Source organism: Peromyscus eremicus, chromosome 8a, assembly GCF_949786415.1.
Source record: "Peromyscus eremicus chromosome 8a, PerEre_H2_v1, whole genome shotgun sequence".
NCBI lineage: Eukaryota > Metazoa > Chordata > Mammalia > Rodentia > Cricetidae > Peromyscus > Peromyscus eremicus.
Genome location: NC_081423.1, coordinates 67434305 through 67452116, shown reverse-complemented (window position 1 = coordinate 67452116; position 17812 = coordinate 67434305). Strand labels below are relative to the sequence as shown.

At 43.5% G+C, this 17812-nt stretch overlaps 2 protein-coding genes across 7 annotated transcripts in view; one reads left to right on the top strand and one right to left on the bottom strand.

The window, feature by feature from the left end:
• The window catches only part of Acaca (acetyl-CoA carboxylase alpha), a 270501-nt gene that overhangs the window by 229859 nt on the left and 22830 nt on the right, over nucleotides 1-17812 (bottom strand). The gene's annotated exons all lie outside the window — the stretch shown is intronic.
• On the top strand, nucleotides 106-17467 carry C8AH17orf78 (chromosome 8a C17orf78 homolog). 2 transcript variants are annotated; one of them, XM_059271391.1, is made up of 7 exons: nucleotides 106-163; nucleotides 2226-2312; nucleotides 2989-3228; nucleotides 10573-10728; nucleotides 12127-12251; nucleotides 12804-12920; nucleotides 17240-17467. In XM_059271391.1, the coding sequence occupies exons 1-7, from the start codon at nucleotides 106-108 to the stop codon at nucleotides 17315-17317; spliced, it is 861 nt and encodes a 286-aa protein (XP_059127374.1). In that variant the 3' UTR covers nucleotides 17318-17467. The 2 variants fall into 2 exon arrangements, with proteins under 2 accessions (XP_059127374.1, XP_059127375.1); XM_059271392.1 differs by lacking the exons at nucleotides 10573-10728; nucleotides 12127-12251; nucleotides 17240-17467 and adding an exon at nucleotides 3726-3728 and having other exon boundaries at nucleotides 2998-3233; nucleotides 12806-12892.

Here is a 17812-nt window from a genome sequence, read left to right as displayed (position 1 = left end):
AACTTGGTTCCAGGACAGTAAAAGCAACAAGAGGCAAGGCTATACGGGGCTATGACGGAGTAACAGTGGGCTATAGGCAGGAAGTGCTCATGAGCTCAGATTGGCATGGATACCATCTTAATCTTCAGCCTCATTGTTGCATCCTATGATTCCAACAAGAACGGTAAGTGCTCCTCTAGCCTAATATGCTAGAACATCCAAAAGGAAGCCCAGAGAGCTTTTGGAGCCTCTTCCATCAGATAGGAATATAGCCAATACCCAACAAGTTGTACATTGCAGAAATTACCCCATACATCTGATTATTAAGCCCAAGGAGACATCTGTCTATTTCATAAGAAGTCTTCAGGGAATGTGGTGCCTTCCTTTTCCTTGCTTACAGGGATAACAATAAAAACATGATAAGACAGCTTTCATTGTGAGATGGTGACACCGTTTTGTAAATAGCCTCACCTAGGGCTCTTAAGTTCATAACCCCTCATGAGATGTTGCCTTCATTTTTCAGGTAGTACACTCAAATAGTTGAAATAGAGATGTTAATGGGGAGGAGCTGAGGGAAAGTTGATATGGGGGTGGAGTGGCACTGTTTGCTACCCTTTGGTAATGGTTGATTGATGAGGTTTTTTTGTTTGTTTTGTGCTGAGGCTTGAAAGCCAGCCTTAAGATGCTAGGCAAGTGCTGGACTACTGAGCTCTGCCCCAGCTCTGGTAGTAAATGTTGATTTAAAATAGGATTTTTTTTCAGAGTTTCCTAAACATTTCTCTAAAATTAGCTAGCTGGAGGTTAAATCAAAATAGTATAAGGTGCAGCAGTAGTGTGCTTATGCAAATTAAGGAAAGTTACGCCTATGACCCAAGTACTTGAGAGATGGAGGCAGGAGGATTGCCATCAGAACAGAGCCAGCCTAGGCTACAGAGTGAGATACAACTTTCTTCTTCTTCTTCTTCTTCTTCTTCTTCTTCTTCTTCTTCTTCTTCTTCTTCTTCTTCTTTTCTTCCTCTTCCTCCTCCTCCTCCTCCTCCTCCTCCTCCTCCTCCTCCTCCTCCTCCTCCTTCTTCTTTCTTCTTCTTCCAAGCAGCTGAAGCTAGATGTGGTAGGGAATGCCTTTTCAATTTTTTTTTTTTTTTTTTTTTTTTTTTTTTTTTTTTTTTTTTTTGAGACAGGGTTTCTCTGTGTAGTTTTGTGCCTTTCCTGGATCTCGCTCTGTAGACCAGGCCGGCTTCGAACGCACAAAGATCCGCCTGCCTCTGCCTCCCGAGTGCTGGGATTAAAGGTGTGCGCCACCACCGCCCGGCTGCCTTTTCAATTTTTTATTAGATTTATTCATTTTATTTTATGTGTGAATGTTTGGCCTGCATGGATGTCTGTGCTTTGGTGCCAATGGAGGGAGGGAAAGAGTACCAGATCCCCTGGAAGTGGAGTTAGGAATAGTTGTGAACCACCATGTGGGAGCTGGGGATTAAACTCTTGTCCTCTGCAAGAGCAGCCAGTGCCCTTAACCTCTGAGCCAGCCTCTAGCCACTACAGCATGCTCTGAATCTCAGCACTTGAAGGCAGAGGCAGGTAGCTCTCTGAACCCAAGGCCAGCCTAGTCCACAGAGCTAGTTCCAAGCCAGCCAGAGCTACCTAGGGAGACCTTATCTCAAAAAGAAAATAAGAAAAGCTGAGGAAGAAAATTTCCACACCCTGTGAGTAATGTACCACAAAAGCAGAAATAGCTATGGTCTCTAGCTCTGTGAAAATCTATAGGGAGCCTGTATCCAAGGGAGTACATAATAAACCTTCAAGGTTCTCTCCTTACTACAGGAAGCAGAAGCTGAGCAGTGGTGTCGACGGATCTCTGAGTTCAAGGCTAGCCTGGTCTACAGAATGAGTTCCAGGACAGCCAGGGCTACACAGAGAAACCCTGTCTTGATTTTAAAAAACATACAGCAGGCAGATAGAACAGAAGATAAAATAAACTGTTTGGGTGGGTTATTTTTTCATTAACATAGTAATTACACCTCTCACTTTTATTTAAAAAAGAATACATTGGTACTCAGTTTTCTTTATAATGGGGCAATCCTACTTAAATATATTTGGCCATGTGTTTTAAAATCACTTTTCAGGAGTATTTTGATCTCCCCAGTTCTAAGTTTTATAAGCAGGAACTTCATCTCTTCCCCTGTCTCGGAATTCTAAAGAGAGGGAGGACCCACTACATCCTGACCCCCTTTTTCCCTTCCTAGATCCCAGAGAGAGCAGCTGCCAAGTGGAACAGCTACCCAGCTTCTTCCCAAAGGATGTGAGAAGCCAAATGGATTTCGTAATAAGAGGTAGGGAATGGAGACCTTTCTGAAAAATACTTCTGCTATCCCAGGATTTTCTTTTTAATCTTAAAAAAAAAAAAAAAGCCTTTTCAGGGCTGTAACAATGGCTAAGCAGTTAAGAGCATGGGCTGCTCCTCTAGGGGACCTGCGTTTGATTCCCAGCACCCACATGGTAGCTCACAACTGTCTATAATTCCAGTTCCAGGGGATATGCATATGCATGCAGGCAAAATACTCATACACATAAAATAAAATAAAATTTAAAAATGCCTTTTCTCCACACTTCTTTGTCCAGATCTCAAATTTACTATTTTAGAGATATACAGCTCCTCAGGAGAATGTCTGGAAATGAATTTCTATATTAACTTGTTGCCTAAGCAGGACTGTATCCATCAGGTGGGGATGAAGAAGAGAAGGAAATGGCACTCAGCCCTCTCTGCATGTAAGAAAACAATCCACGGGCATTTCTCTGTGCTGGAGTTACTACAGTCTCTTATCTTCACAGCTCCTTGCAGGAAGAAAAGCAGAACCTGCACAGTTAGTACCATGAACGCAGACGGAGAGGGAGATGAGCCAAAGGAGGGCAGAGTGCGGCCGGCCGTGGAATTTAGGAGGAGTCATGGATGAAAGCGGGTTATCTACGCACTGTGCAGTTAAGAACCAGCTTTGTTTTTCTGCTTAGTTCTTCCAGAAATTCACACAGATGTCAAAGGGGCCCCGTTCATCCAAAATCAGACTATAACTACCCTGCAGTGCCTTGGCTCTGGGAGGAGAGTGAGAGTCCACCTTGTGTATTCAGAGGGAAGGCCAAAGGTCAAGTACACGCTGAAGAACCTGAGAGTCCACCATAGAAACAGCAAGGCCTCCGCAAGCTGTCACCTCATGCCCACTTCCCAGTTTCAGAATGGATCCCTTCTAACAGGTAAAGTGAGACCAAAGAGCTGAGAGAGGTAGGTTGGCACTAACTTACAGTTGACATCCTTGGTGGCCAGTGTTTATTAGCCAGCCAGCTCTACATAGTGATTTCCAGGATAGCTAGAACTATAACTAAACAAAAAATTTAAAAAACACCAATCTTTTGTGAAATGTGCTTATTTGTAGTGCACACAGTGAAATATACAAAGAGCACATATTTATTTACAGCGAAAAGTAATTCTCCCTCCTACTCCTGTGTCTCAGGCCTCCAGTTCTGTCTCTGAGGACAGAAGGAACCACTATGACCTAATGTGTTTCCTTCCAAAGACCACACCAATAGGTGGGCATACATCCCCCCTTCAGAGAAAGTCTCATACTGCCCAGGATGGCCTATAACTTGCTGTGTATCTAGGGCTAGCTTTGAACTCCTGAAACTCCTCCCTCTACTGGAATTACAGGCATGAGACACCATACCCAGCTCATTTGCATATGTGAAAAGTATAGGTAGTACCACACTATGCACCCTCTTCCATACCTTGGCTTTCCTCATGCATGGGTTTGTCCCACGTCCATATCCATAAATTTGACTCCTGTATGGTTGGGTGGTGGAATATTGAATCCAAGGCCTTGAACATGCTAAGCACATGTCCTATTTCTGAGCATATTTATGTCACCAGCCCTACCTCATTCTTTTTAAGGGTGTTCTATTAAATTGCAATTTATTTCCCTAGTTCTCCACTGGCAGAATTTTTGCTATTTCCATTCTTTTACTAATACAAACAATGACCTTGGACAGTCCTCTTATGTATCTGCTATCTATCAAGAAAACGAATCCCAAGAAGCAGAACTGCCACACTGACAGCCAATAGCTGGTGCTCATTTAGCCCCCACATAGGTGGTTCCAGTTTCCATCCAGTCTACACTGTGTGGAACGGCTTGTTCCCCAACAGCAGCAGCTCTTGATCCCCACTTCTGCCATCCTTTTCTTCTTCTTATCGTCTCTGTCAAGTAGTTTCTGATCAGTAGATGAATATATAGCTCCCCCTTCGCAAAGGCGGACATTTAGACTCTGCCGCTCTACTGTTGGAAAAAGAACACTCAGTGCTTAGAGAGACTGGGAAGTAGAAGGATCACAAGCAGAACAATGTAGAAATAAACTTTGTCCATTTGTTTGTTTTTCAAGACAAGGTTTCTGTTTGTAGCCCTGGCTGTTCTGGAACTCACTCTGTAGATCAGGCTAGTCTCAAACTCACAGAGAAGAAATAAACTTTTAAAACATAGGCTAGAAATGAAGAAATAAGGGGGCAGACATTCTCTTGGAATATTGCCAAAGAACAATAAATTAAATTATTTATCCTTACATGACTTGAATGTTTCAGTCATTTTATTATAATTTACAAAATTCTACCCCTAAAAGCCAGGCATGGTGGGGCACACCTGTAATCCCATTATATAACCTATTGATTTTTGAAGCCAGCTTGGGCTGTATGAGGTCCTCTTGAGAGAGAGAAAGAGAGAGAGAGAGAGAGAGAGAGAGAGAGAGAGAGAGAGAGAGAGAAGGAAGAAAAATTAACTAGTTAATTAAATTCTACCACTGGGAGGGCCCGTAAAACCCCAAACCACTCAATATCAATTCATATGGACCTTGTCCTCTTACCGTGTGACACCTTGAACTGACCACAGCACTGGCCTTCAGTCACTGCCGTTCTGCCGTTCTCTGAGTGGCACTATACCATGCTATGCACTGTGGGGTTGAGGTAATGAAGGGCATTAGCTGTTAGAAATGTGGAACCAGGAAAATTGAGGGGGTTAAACTGGGGAGAGGAAAGTTGCCAAAGATCAACCTGCCCTATTGAAACTGCTTGCCTTGGGCTTTGAGCTCTCTCCAAGAGGAAGAGTCTTCCTCCTTCTCCCCAATGCTTGCTCAAGGCAAAGGTTCTGAGATCCAGAATCTGAGGCAGTACCCTATACAATGTGAGTCGTGTAAAGAGACCAAATGGATATTTGTAGGTTAGTTGGGGTCCTCATCACCATTCACCATACATTCAACGTATGTTTCTATGAAACCATGCTGACAAATTCCAAACAAGTATCTTATAAACGGACTTTTGAAAGGAACTCTCTCACACAGTCTGAAGATGCCTGATCTGAATTTAAACCACACTAAATCACCAAGATGTGACAGATCTCAAATAGGTTAGAAATAAAAACTAGGAAAACAGTCAGATTTAGAAGGTCCCAGGAGAGATGCACTCTGAAGTTGCCACTCTGGCTGATGTCAGCCTGCAGAGGAAAGGTCTAAAATACAATCAAATGACAATAATGAAAATATCCTCAAAGTAAGTAAGAATGTGGAATTGTAAGGATAAGAACTTTGCACAACACAGTTGGTCTTCACAAGACATGGCCCAAACATAAAATGTAGAAAAGAAACATAAGGCAGTGGCTGAGGCTATAGCTCAGTTGATCGATTACATACCTAAGTTGCTTTTCTCACAACAACATAAAGGGAACTGGGACAATCAGTAACAATACAGTTCCTGTTCCTATTGCTCAGATTTTATATTTAGAAGCTTTCCAGTTACCCATCAGGTTTCATAGAGACCTATCTGGTTTTTTTTTTTGGTTTGGTTTGGTTTTTCAAGACAGGGTTTCCTCTGTGTAGTTTTGGTGCCTGTCCTGGAGCTTGCTCTGTAGACCAGGCTGGCTTCGAACTCACAGAGATCCGCCTGCCTCTGCCTCCCGAGTGCTAGGATTAAAGGCGTGCGCCACCAATTCTGGGCTATGTGACTTTTTTTTCCAAGTGTCATTTTAGTAAATGGATTAGGATCTTTATAATCTGACTAGTGTGAACTGACTCCTAGGGTCTGGTTACCTCATATGAAACTGTGGGTTATGGAAGTCATAAATGGCATCAAACTAGTGTTTATTATGATGTTAACTATCACCTTTGGCAAGTCATGTATTTCCCAGTGCTCAGCTCCTACAGTTACAACGGGGAGGGCTGACTAGACGGTCTAGTTTTCAGATATACAGAGGGTTAGACAGTAGAGAACAAACCGAACAGCAACATGTAAGGACTCCCAAATGGCCCTCCAACCTGTGAGTGTTATTGTACAATAATCTCTAAGAGACACCTCTATTTATTATTTTTTGTTTGTTTCAGATAGGATCTCACTACATAGCCTTGGCTGTCCTGGAGCTCACTATGTAGACCAGGCTGCCCTCAAACTCACAGAGGTTGACCAAGAAATGACACTTCTCTTTAAATATAATGTATTTATCCAGACTTGGTGATATATGTCTGCAATCCCAGTACTTGGGAAGCAAAGGCAGGAGGACATGGAGTTTGAGGGCAGTCTAGTTACATAGTGAAACTGTAAAAATAATAATAATAATAATAATAATAATAATAATACAGAGCTAGTTCAAGTTTAACTTGGGCTACATAACCAGATCCTATCTCAAAATCCAACCAAACAAAAAGTTATATTAAATTTATATGAAAATGGATTAAATATATTTAATGTTATTTAAAAATTATTTTGTAAAACAAAGCATCTTTTAGAACTATGAATTATTATTGTCTTTAAGAATTTCATAAAGTTGGATTTTTAAAAACAAAACTCCTTAAGTTGGGGTATTTCTATGCTAATAAAAAAAAAAAACCAAAGTCTTACTATGCAGCCCTCACTTGCCTAGAATTCTGTATATAGGCCAGATTGGCCTTGAACTCATGATTCTCCTCTAGAACACTGAGATTAAAGGTGAGTACCACCATGCTCAGCAAACTGGGATGTTCTTGTGGGTTGTTTTTGAGGCGGGGTCTCATTCTGTAACCCTAGGTAGCATGAAACTTCCAAGTAAACCAGGCTGATCTCAACTTGCATTGACCTTCCTGCCTCTGCCTTCCTGATGCTGGAGTTAGAGGTATGCCTGCCTTAAAATGGGGCATTCTTGTTCAAATAACTTTAGCTAGAGAAAAACTAATGGTGCAATTCAATCATCAATGGAGATAAAGTGATTTTTTTTCTTTTTTGAAGCAGGGTTGTTCTCTGTATAGCCCAGGCTGTTCTAGAACTCACTCTGTATTGCCTTGAACGCAGATATTCACCTGCCTCTGCCTCCTAAGTGCTGGGATTAAAGGTGTATACCACCACCACCCGGTGGAAATAAAATATATTTTCAAACCTGTTCTACCTTGATGCTCAGTTACTTCAGAGATAAGACCCGAAAGAGATGAGCTGCCAACAGGGATGGCCATTAACTCAGAGGACTGAAAGTACACTGGCAGATGAAGCCTATTCAGTAGACTCTGAAGTCACATTTCTCAGCAGGTGGGAATACAGGCCGTATGTCTCTATGCCATTATCCCTCTGGCTACCAGAGTTGTTCTGCTTAGGGAGACAATCTCTGGGCTTTCTCTTATCTTTCAATCCCAGTTCGCTCAGCTTGCAAAGTGTTTTCACACCTGTTTTCTCATTTTTATTTGTTTCTGACCTTTACAGCACCTCTGAGAACTAGTTACAGCAATTATTTTTTATTATAACCATCTTACAAACTGGGAAACCAAAACTCAGAAATCATGTAACTTGTCCAAAGTGAGTTTTGCTTATCTTCAAACATGCATGTTACCACTTAAGAGAACTGACTGGGGCCAGGCGTGGAGGCCAACACTGTCTCCCAGGTAAACTGCAATCAGGGACCACTATTTCTCCTGTAATTTGCTGTATGATGACTGGTATTGAAAGCTGCCTAAGTCTGATTGCTCCCCTCTATACAACTGTTAAAAGTGTCATTCTACTGTTTTACTTGCCATGTTGTTCAATATCTCTGGTGATTAACAACAACAACAAATGGCAATTTAAAAGGATGTAAAACCTGTAAGAGTAATGTAGAGCCAGGCAATGGTGGTGCACACCTTTGATCCCAGCGCTTAGGAGGTAGAGGCAGGAGGAGCTCTGTGAGGCCAGCCTGGTCTACAGAGTGAGTTCCAGAACAGCCAGGGCTACACAGAGAAAAAACAAAACAAAACAAAAAGAGCAATTTAGAAAAGCTAAAGAAAAGTAATGATAAGAAACCATGCAAACTGGAACAAGTGCCCACAAGACGGCTCCGAGGGTGAAGGTGCTTGCTGCCCAATGATCCAAGCCTGACTACCTGAGTTTGAACCCTAGCACCCAAATAAACATAGGAGAACCACCTTCACAAAGTTGTCCTCTGACCTCCACATGGACACCTTGGCATGCACCACCTCCCAGTAAATAATACATTTCAAATGGAATAGAAGACTAGGTTTGGTGGCATACCTATAACCTCAGTAGTTGGGAAGGCAGGAGTCTCACTTCCTGTTTGAGGCCGGTCTGGCTACATAGTGACTTTGATGCTAGTATGGGCTACATAGTCAGATCCTGTCTTTTAAGTAAAAAGGGGTGAGGGTTTGGAGAGGAATAGCCACCACTGTCTGAACTGGATTAGGCCCATTCTGTAATCAGGTGGAATTGTGTGGTTGCCTCACTGCTTCCCTACAACTGTAACCTGTCAGACACACTCTGCCTTGGGGGCTTTATTCCCACTGTCCCCTCCACCTACGTTACTTCCCTCAAGTCTTGGCTCAGTTCTAATCTCAGAGAGGCTTGGCCTACACTGCAGGTTGCCCAACTATTACCTATGAATACTACTCACACTACTTTATCTTGCAGGAAATTTTTGTTTTTTGTTTGTTTGGTTGGTTTGCCATTGTTGTTTGTTTGCTTTTGGTTTTTCGAGACAGGGTTTCTCTCTGTAGCCTTGGCTATCCTGGAACTCACTCTGTAGACCAGGCTGGCCTCAAACTCACAGAAATCTGTCTGCTTCTGCCTCCCGAGTGCTGGGATCAAAGGTGTGTGCCACCTGTTTGGTTTTTTTGAGACAGGGTTTCTCTGTGTAGCCCTGGGTGTCCTGGAACTTGCTCTATAGACCAGGTTGGCCTCAAACTCAGAGATCTGCCTGCCTCTGTTGAGATTAAAGGCATACACCACCAACAACTGGGTGGTTTTGGTTTTTAAAGATTTGTTTTTTAAATTATGTGTGTCTACCTACATGCATGTATGTGTATCACATGTATATAGATGCCAACATAGGCTAGAAGAGAGCACTGGATCTTCTAGAACTGAAATTATAGGCATTTGTGAATGGCCTGATGCAGTGTTGGGAACCAAACCCAGGTCCTCTGCAAAAGCAGCAAGTGCTCTTAACCACCAAGCCATCTCTCCCATGCCTGATTTTGTAGCTCAGACTGGCTAGGAACTCACAAGGATGGCTTTTAATTCCTGGTAATACTCCAACTCAGTCTCACCAGTGCTGGGATTACAGGGCTGAGCTACTATGACTGTCTTCTTGTTCTAGATCGATTGATTGATGTTTTTGGGAGAGTCTCTCTTTGTGGCCCTGGCTGTCCTAGAACTCACTATGTAGACCAGGCTGACCTCTGCCTCCCGAGTGCTGGGATGAAAGACATGTGCCACTATGCCCAGCTCTAGTTTTAAGTTTTTAAGTAGCACTTATCCTAATTTTGTTTGTTTGTTTTTTGAGGCAGGGTCCTGCTATTTAGCTGTGGCTGGCTTGGTACTCACTATGTAGCCCACGTGGGCCTTAAAATCAAGGTTATCCTCCTACCTCAGTCTGCTGGAACTATAGGCAGGTGTCACTCCACCTAGCCATAAAATATATGATAGTCATTGTTGTCTCTGCTTCCTCTGCCCTGACCCCTGCCCTTTTTGTTTGTTCTCTTGATGTTATGAATGCAACTGATATAAAATACTGAAGCATTTCTGGCACATAGTAGACTCTGGTTTGAACATTAAATGAATGAAACTGAGGAGAATGTGCGGCTGGGTGCCCGTCCCTCTCCTAGCTGCTCTGGCTTTCCCCACTGCCTTCTCAGAGTAGTTGACTGGACCCCACTAGCAGACCTGCCACGGGCATTCAGCAGATGCATTTCCCATTCTTCCCTGGACTTTGGAACCTCCTCTATTAATGAAGGAAATTCAGCAGCGTTACACCCTCCACCTTTATTATTATGATGACCTCAAGAATGATAGGCAAGCAAGATATGGCTCACTCCTTCCCTCTGATTATAGTCAAAGGACTCCTGGGGATTTGATCCACATCTCTTCTTAGTACCTCTGGCCTCATTTATTCTTGGCATTATTCTGTGCCTACACCTAAAACCTATGAACATACAGGCCAATGGGGTCACAGGTAGAAATGCAGTATGAAGGGAGTAGAGCTGGAGTTTCGTCAGGTAAAACCAAAGCAGGATGCTGCCGCCCTACCGGTGTCCATCTGCTGCTTCCTTTTTGTTTTACAGCTTTCTTACCGGGGATCTATCAGTGCAAGGTCTACCCAGCAAAGGGTAGATCTGCTTCATCAGAGATGGTGCCCATCACTACCACCTCCACAGCTGCTAGAAGTAAAGGAGAGAAAACTACAAGCACTGGGGGCTTTTCCAGCCCTTTGTCACAAGGTACAGATTAAGTAGAGGTGGCAAAGCAAGACCAGGAAGAAAGGGAGACATTTTAGCTCCAATATTACTTAGGTCTCCTAGGACTTTCTTGGAGGTTGAGAAGTTATTTTATATTTAAAATTTTATATTAAATATTATCCATGTTTGAATAGGGAGAAAAACGGTTCTCCATAAGGAAGTTCCCAGAAACATCTGTAGTTTGGCACAATCAATAATCTTTTACCTTGGGGGTGGAGAGATGGCTCAGTGGTTAAGAACCATCTTGTAGATACCTTGTAAAGGACCCAGCTTCAGATCTCAGCACCAACATGAGGTATCTTACACAACCACCTGTCATTCTAGCTCCAAAGGATCTGATGCTCGCTGGTCCCTGAGGGTACCCGCAGGCACACAGTGCACATCGAGTCACATGGGCACAGACATAAATAAAAATAATAAGTCTTTTCTTTAAAATGGTAATCCCCTACCTCCATGAAAGTGAATTCACTCTGTAGCCAGATTGGAAACGGACTAAATCCAACTGGTACATGATGCCAGCCACTTGCATGTATAGATGTATATTTAAATACCAAGCAATTATTAACAGAGATGACACCAACCAACCACATGTTTTCCTCTTCACTGTTTTTGAAAATAGCCCTTACTAAATTGGCCAAGACTCAAGTTCTATAAGAGTCAAGTTTGGGTTTCATCCCAGGTTCATACCAGTGGAAAAGTAAATATGAGGTCAGTAATAACATAATAGGTATGAGCCTTCTGCCCTGGATTTGACTTACGATTCAAAAGCAATGACAATTCACCTTTGTTCTTCCCATACTTTCCCAATACCAAAAAGGTAGTTTTTGTTTGTTTCTTTTTGAGACAGGGTCTCGCTATGTAGTCCTGGCTAGCCTGGAACTCATTAACTAGGTCAGGCTGGCCTTGGGTTTGGAGACTTGCCTGCCTCTGCCTCCTGAGTGCTAGGATGACAGGTGTGTGCCACCAGGTCTGAAATAAAGGTGATTGCGCTGTGCTTGTTTGTAGTTGGTTATCTGTATTCAGTGCTAGAGATGGAAGGAGATAGGATTTTTGGTTTTAAGGTTGGGAACTTCAAGTGGACTGACTGGGAACAAAGGGTTAAGCACTCCTTGTGCACCCAAGCCTTTTCCTCTCAAGAACAGTGCTAGAATCAGTATGCATGACTCTGGAGAATCCAAATTCTAGGAAGGTGGCTCATTCATAAGAGAGGCTAGTGAAGAGGCCATGCTGCCACCCCGCCTGACTCTGAGCCCCGGGTGGAAATTCAGGCTCTGTCTCTGAGTCAGGTGTCCCTGGTTAGTCTGAATGAGGAGAACTTGCAGTCAAGGTGAGCCTTGCTCATGCTCTCTTTTCTTCCCCTCCATCCCTCTTTCCTTTCAGACACAGATGTGTCCTTAAAGGAGAGGCAGAAATGGAGTATTGTCACCAAAGCTCTGATTGCTGCTACTCTGCTGCTCAGTGGAGTCATCATTATAGTATTTGTAATCTTTGAAGTCCCATGCCCAGTAAGTTTGCTGACGTATACTGATGAACTGGGTCCCTGGCTTGATCAATAAAGACTGCTTTCTGTTGGAAAGGCAGCAGAACATAAGGAAAGCAAACGCTAGCTGAGCGGCTGGTGAAAAGTTGCTTGACCTCTCCATTCTGCAGCTGCGGTATCTGTAAAACAGGACTCCTGATTATTGCCTTGCTTGCAGCTGTGGAAGTTAAATGGGCTCCCATTTGAACGGCACCTGGTACATCGAAGGTGCTCTCTTAATGTGAGCTCCTTTTCCCCACTCTCTAGACAGTGGAGTTCTAGGGTCTTCCTTAGAGATGAGCATTTTTTCTAGAATCCTAGCTCTTGGAGGGTGGGGAGCAGACCAGGAATTCCAGGCTGGCCTCGCCTATATTGAAAAATTGAGGCCAGTCAGGTTATATGAGAGAAGGAGGGTGAAGGGGGGAGTGTAAAGTATTATTTCTTTTAAATGGCTTGACATGAGGTTGGAAGATAATCAAATGTGTATCAGCCACTGAGAGGATAACGATCCATTTGTTTGTTTGTTTGTTTGTTTCAGAGTCCCTGCCTCAGAGCCACAAGGCTGTGCCAATGGCAATGGTTATGGAGAAGGGAAAGGAAGGAGGACCAGCAACCTGGGACAACTGAGTCCCAGTTGGACTCGCAGCCTGAGAAGGCAAGTATTCTCCGCATCGTTTATGCCATTTGTTTAGACAAAACAATGGGAGCCTGTAAGTGGTGAGATGTAGTCAAATGCTTCAGTTATAAAGTGTTATGAATTATTGTGCAGGGGGACCCCCAAGGGTGTCCCGCATGTGCAGGGGCACCTCAGAGGGTATCCTGAGTGTGCAGGGAAACATGCTGGGCAGATGCATGCCATGCGGGCATGGTGGTGGTGGAAGTGGCCAGTAATTCCCAACCCAAATGATGCATCCATGTGGAGAGTTTATTATAATAGAGAGATGGAGAGAGAGAGAGAGAGAGAGAGAGAGAGAGAGAAGAAAAGAGAGAGAGAGAGAGAGAGAGTGCGCACCTTGTGTGAAGAAAAGCAGAAGAGAGAGGAAGGGGAGGAGTTTTTCCTCAGAATAAGGCTTTTAGCTAGCTGGTGGTGGCGCACGCCTTTAATCCCAGCACTCGGGAGGCAGAGGCAGGCAGATCTCTGTGAGTTCGAGGCCAGCCTGGGCTACCAAGTGAGTTCCAGGAAAGGCGCAAAGCTACACAAAGAAACCCTGTCTTGAAAAAACAAAAGAGAGAGAGAGAGAGAGAGAGAGAGAGAGAGAGAGAGAGAGAGAGGGAATAAGGCTTTTACATCAGGATGCAGGACAGTGCCAAGGGGTAGGATTTCAAGGGGCACATCAGAATATTAACATAAAGCAAATGTGATGAATTATTCCGTGTCAAAAAACTGGCCAGATGTGGTGGCACACACCTTTAATCCCAACACTCAGGAGGCAGAGGCAGAGGCAGGCAGATCTCTATGAATTTAGGCCAGCCTGGTATACATAGTGAGTTCCAGGCTAGCCAAAAAACAAACAGGCAAACAAAGAAAACAAAGCAAAAACTGCATAGTTATTTGGCTGAGTTTGGTAGTCTATACCTATACAGCTAGCACGATGGAGGCAGAGGAAGAGTCAACAGTTGAAGGGCAGCCTCAGCTTCCGCTATATAGGACATCTGAGGCCACCCTGGGCTACAGGAGATACCATCTAAACAAAAACAAAAACAAACAAATAAGAAGAAGAAAGAGAGACAGAGACATGCGGGGTGGTGGAGGAACTTGGGGAGAGAGGAAATATGTATTTCTGGGACCCAGATATACTGAATCAGAATGTCTAATGTCTAGAGTAGGACCAGAGATCTTTATTATCATTACTATTGCTCAGATGGGTTCTGGTGCCCAGACTAGCCTTAAATTTTTTACCTCAAATCATCCTTCTGTCTCAGCTTTCCAAGAAGCTTGGACTATAGGCTTACGTTAATGCCATGCTCATCCTATTCTTAATTTTTTTTTAATAAGCTCCCTTAGGAGGCTGTAGAGATGGCTCAGAAGTTAAGAACAGTTCTTAGCACCCACATAGGGTGCTCACAACTACATTGTAGCTCCAGTACCATGGGTTACAATGCCCTCTTCTGGCCCCCTTGGTTACACATATGGTGTACACACAGTCAAACAGCCACCTAAACGTAAAAATAAATTTAAAAACAAGCTTTATAAGCAGAGGTGGATTTATTGTGAAATTACTAATATTTCAGGTCCCATGAACCTTGACCAACGTTTGTATCCAATGTTGTAAGGTTTATACTTCTTGTTTTATTGTTGTTGTTTGTTTTTGTTTTTGTTTTTCTGACAGGGTTTCTCTGTGTAGCCCTGGCTGTCCTGGAACTCACTTTGTAGACCAGACTGGCCTGGAACTCAGAGATCCACCTGCCTCTGCCTCCTGAGTGCTGGGATTAAAGGTATGGGCTATCACCACCTGCCTTTTTTTTAGGAAGGTTCCTCCTAATTGTAAGATCTTTAGCATTATAACATGTATAACATGTGTTCACCCTGGTAACTCTCAGATACAGCAACCTTTAGGATCTGCTGCGCTGCAACCCAGTTTAAAGACCTGGCAAAGCAACTTTCTTTTTCCTTATCTTTGCGTTTCCTGACAAGATTATAAATAGTGCCTTTTGGTGTCTGAGCTGTCACTACAGGCCTGATTCACCAGACTGCTTTTAATCCAGACTCCAAGCCAGGATAGACTCTGCTTTGGGATAGTAGAAAGTGATACATGAGCACTTTCCCTAAGACATCCAGTCACTCACTAAAGTAAACAGACAAGGTTTCCACTGGACCTAGTTCAAAGCCTCAGTCCGGCACCACAGTAAGACTGTCTCAAAAACAAACAAAATAACCCATCAAACAAACAGCCACTCACCATGCACTAAACTAAATGAGGTGTCCATTTTTGTAGAATTATAGCATTGAGAATTGGTCTCAAAGATGATGTAGTAAAGGGGTTTGATCCCCCAGCACCAACACACACACACACACACACACACACACACACACACACACACACACACACCCCACACATAGTTTTACACACATTACCTCTTTTCTGTTCCTCCCAAAGCTCTGGGAAAAAGACAGGACTGGAAAGTTATAGATGTTGAATTTGATTGAAACTTGGAGAGGATGTGTGATTCTCCCAAGGTCATTCGGAGGAAGCAGAACTAGAATCCATATCCTTTACTTGCTACACTGACATTTATACTTATTGATCATTTATCTATTTCATACAATTTTACTGAAAATCTATGTGTGAAGCCTTACTTTGGGAAGAAAAATCAAACCTCCCCCCCCCCCAATCCCTTGTAGAAGTAGGCATTGTGGCACAAACCTGCAATCCTAGCATTTTGGATGTAGAAGCAGAAGAGTCAAGAATTCAAGGCCAGCCTGGGCTACAGGAGGCCTTGTCTCAAAAATAAATGAGGCAAAACAAAACAAAAGTTAGACATGGTGGTACCTGCCTGAAATCCAGCACTTACAGGCTAAGGCTGGAAGCCAAGGCAGGAGGAGGACCAACATACATTCAAGGCCAGCCTGGTCTATAAAGTAAGTTCTAAGCAGCCAAGTTTCCATAGTGAAATCTCATCTAAAAGGACTGGGGGTACCAGAGAGATGGCTCAGTGATTAAGAGTATTTGTTGCTCCTCCAAAGGAACTGGATTTGATACTTAGCACACACGTGGTGGCCCACAACTGTAACTCCAGTTCCAAGGGTTCCAACACCCTCTTCTGGCCTCTTCAGACATCAGGCACACACATGGTGCACATACACACACGTGCAGGCAAAATACCTATAAACATATAAATGAAACAAAACTGTGTTATGTTCATAGTAACTAGGCATTCAGAATATGCATACAAAATTTGATAGGACATGAACTCAAACACAATAAGGGTAGAACAGGGTTGTTTAAAATATTTAAGCCAGGAGTGTGCCACACTCTGCATGGCTTCAAGGATAGCCTAACTAGGTGATGAGGGAATGAAAAAAGGACAGACACACAGACACTTGTACAGAAAGACTGGGATCAGCTGGGCTCTGCTCACTCTGATGGAGAGCACTAACTACTGCCCAGAACATCTGCTGATTTATCTTATACACTGAATGAATGAGGCGGGTTTATTATATACAGTCAAATAAAGAGGTGGGTTCATGATCTAGAACTGAACAAAGAGGCAGGTTTAGCTCATCTCAGTAGGAGGTCTCTGGAGGGGAGCAGTCCCAGGCTGCAGTCATCCAAGAGGATGAAGCTGTGGTTTCTAGGTGTTGTACACACTGGGCAATCATTTGTAAACACTGATACTTAGAGCAGAGGAAGGCTTTGCCATTTCTCTAAGCCTCACCAAGGAAGGCTTTCCACTCCCATGGTTCTGAGGCATTGGTGTCCTTGACATGGCTGTACCCATGTTAACAATAAACGTTCACTAGGGACTTCATCCATGCCCCACAGGTGCGGTGGCACACACCTAGATTCTCAACACTTGGGCGATGGAGACAGGAGGAGCAAGAGTTCAAGGCCTTCTCCACTACACAGTGAGGCAGCTTGATGTACAAGAGACCTTGTTTCAAAAATAAATATTCAGTCAGACCCTAAAATCTCTTTCTAAATCCCTGCCTCTTCAAAACATAATGAGATTCTTTGGGTTTGATTAAAGGAATGAAGTGGAATTCCTGTGCATATGGGATCCAAAGTAGCTGCACACTCAGGGCCTTTTCCATTCAAGAAAACCTGGTCAAGACCTGGGCAATGGGCACTCTGCTACTGGTTTATAGGTTCTCGGCTCAGGAGCATGGTGTTCATGTATCCTCAGAACAACTGTTAGGCAGCAAAGTACACTCAGGTGTACTTGATTTAACTGGGGCTTTCTCCTCAGCGACCCCTTGCTGATTCAGTTCATTGGCACACTTACTTACCTTTCACATGTCCTTTCCATCTCTAGGTTGGACAAGATGTTCCTAACTCTTCAGACTCAAAGAAAACTACAGGGATCACTATAATCCACCAGACATACTTCTGAGTTCTGCTTAGCTTTACTCTGAATGCAAGTGCTGTATTCTACACCACTGTCTTCTTATTGCACATCATTACAGGATGACTCTTGAAGCCCTTACACTCGTATCTTCACGGGGACATTATAATCAAATGATATGCCAGGGCAGTGAAGGAAGACCCTGGGTTGACAGATCCAGCCTCATGCCAGGGCAGCTGGCACAGACATAAGCCTCTGTGATTCACTTTGTACATACACAAAAATGGGTTATCTTTCCATCCCAGCAAATGAAGATAAAGTCCCTGCCTCCTAGTGTTATGTATGGACCTTACTGCCTTCTCCGATGAAAGAGGAAACACAGCCTCCAAAGAGCTGGACCCGACTGTGTGGCCCACATTCCAACTCCTCTGTTGCTTTCCCAGCTTTCTCATGCTCACCGGCTGTCAACTAGCTTACGGGGAGCATCTGTTCTCTCAGGCTTATGACTTAACAATTTAGCCTCTGTCACTACACATAGTTATC

What these genes read in the sequence shown, in the direction of transcription:
- C8AH17orf78 (XM_059271391.1), top strand. Translation starts at nt 106, where the DNA reads ATGGATACCATCTTAATCTTCAGCCTCATTGTTGCATCCTATGATTCC. An exon ending in GAATGGATCCCTTCTAACAG is followed by an intron (nt 3,229 to 10,572) that starts GTAAAGTGAGAC and finishes TTTGTTTTACAG; the next exon opens with CTTTCTTACCGGGGATCTAT. An exon ending in TTCCAGCCCTTTGTCACAAG is followed by an intron (nt 10,729 to 12,126) that starts GTACAGATTAAG and finishes CTTTCCTTTCAG; the next exon opens with ACACAGATGTGTCCTTAAAG.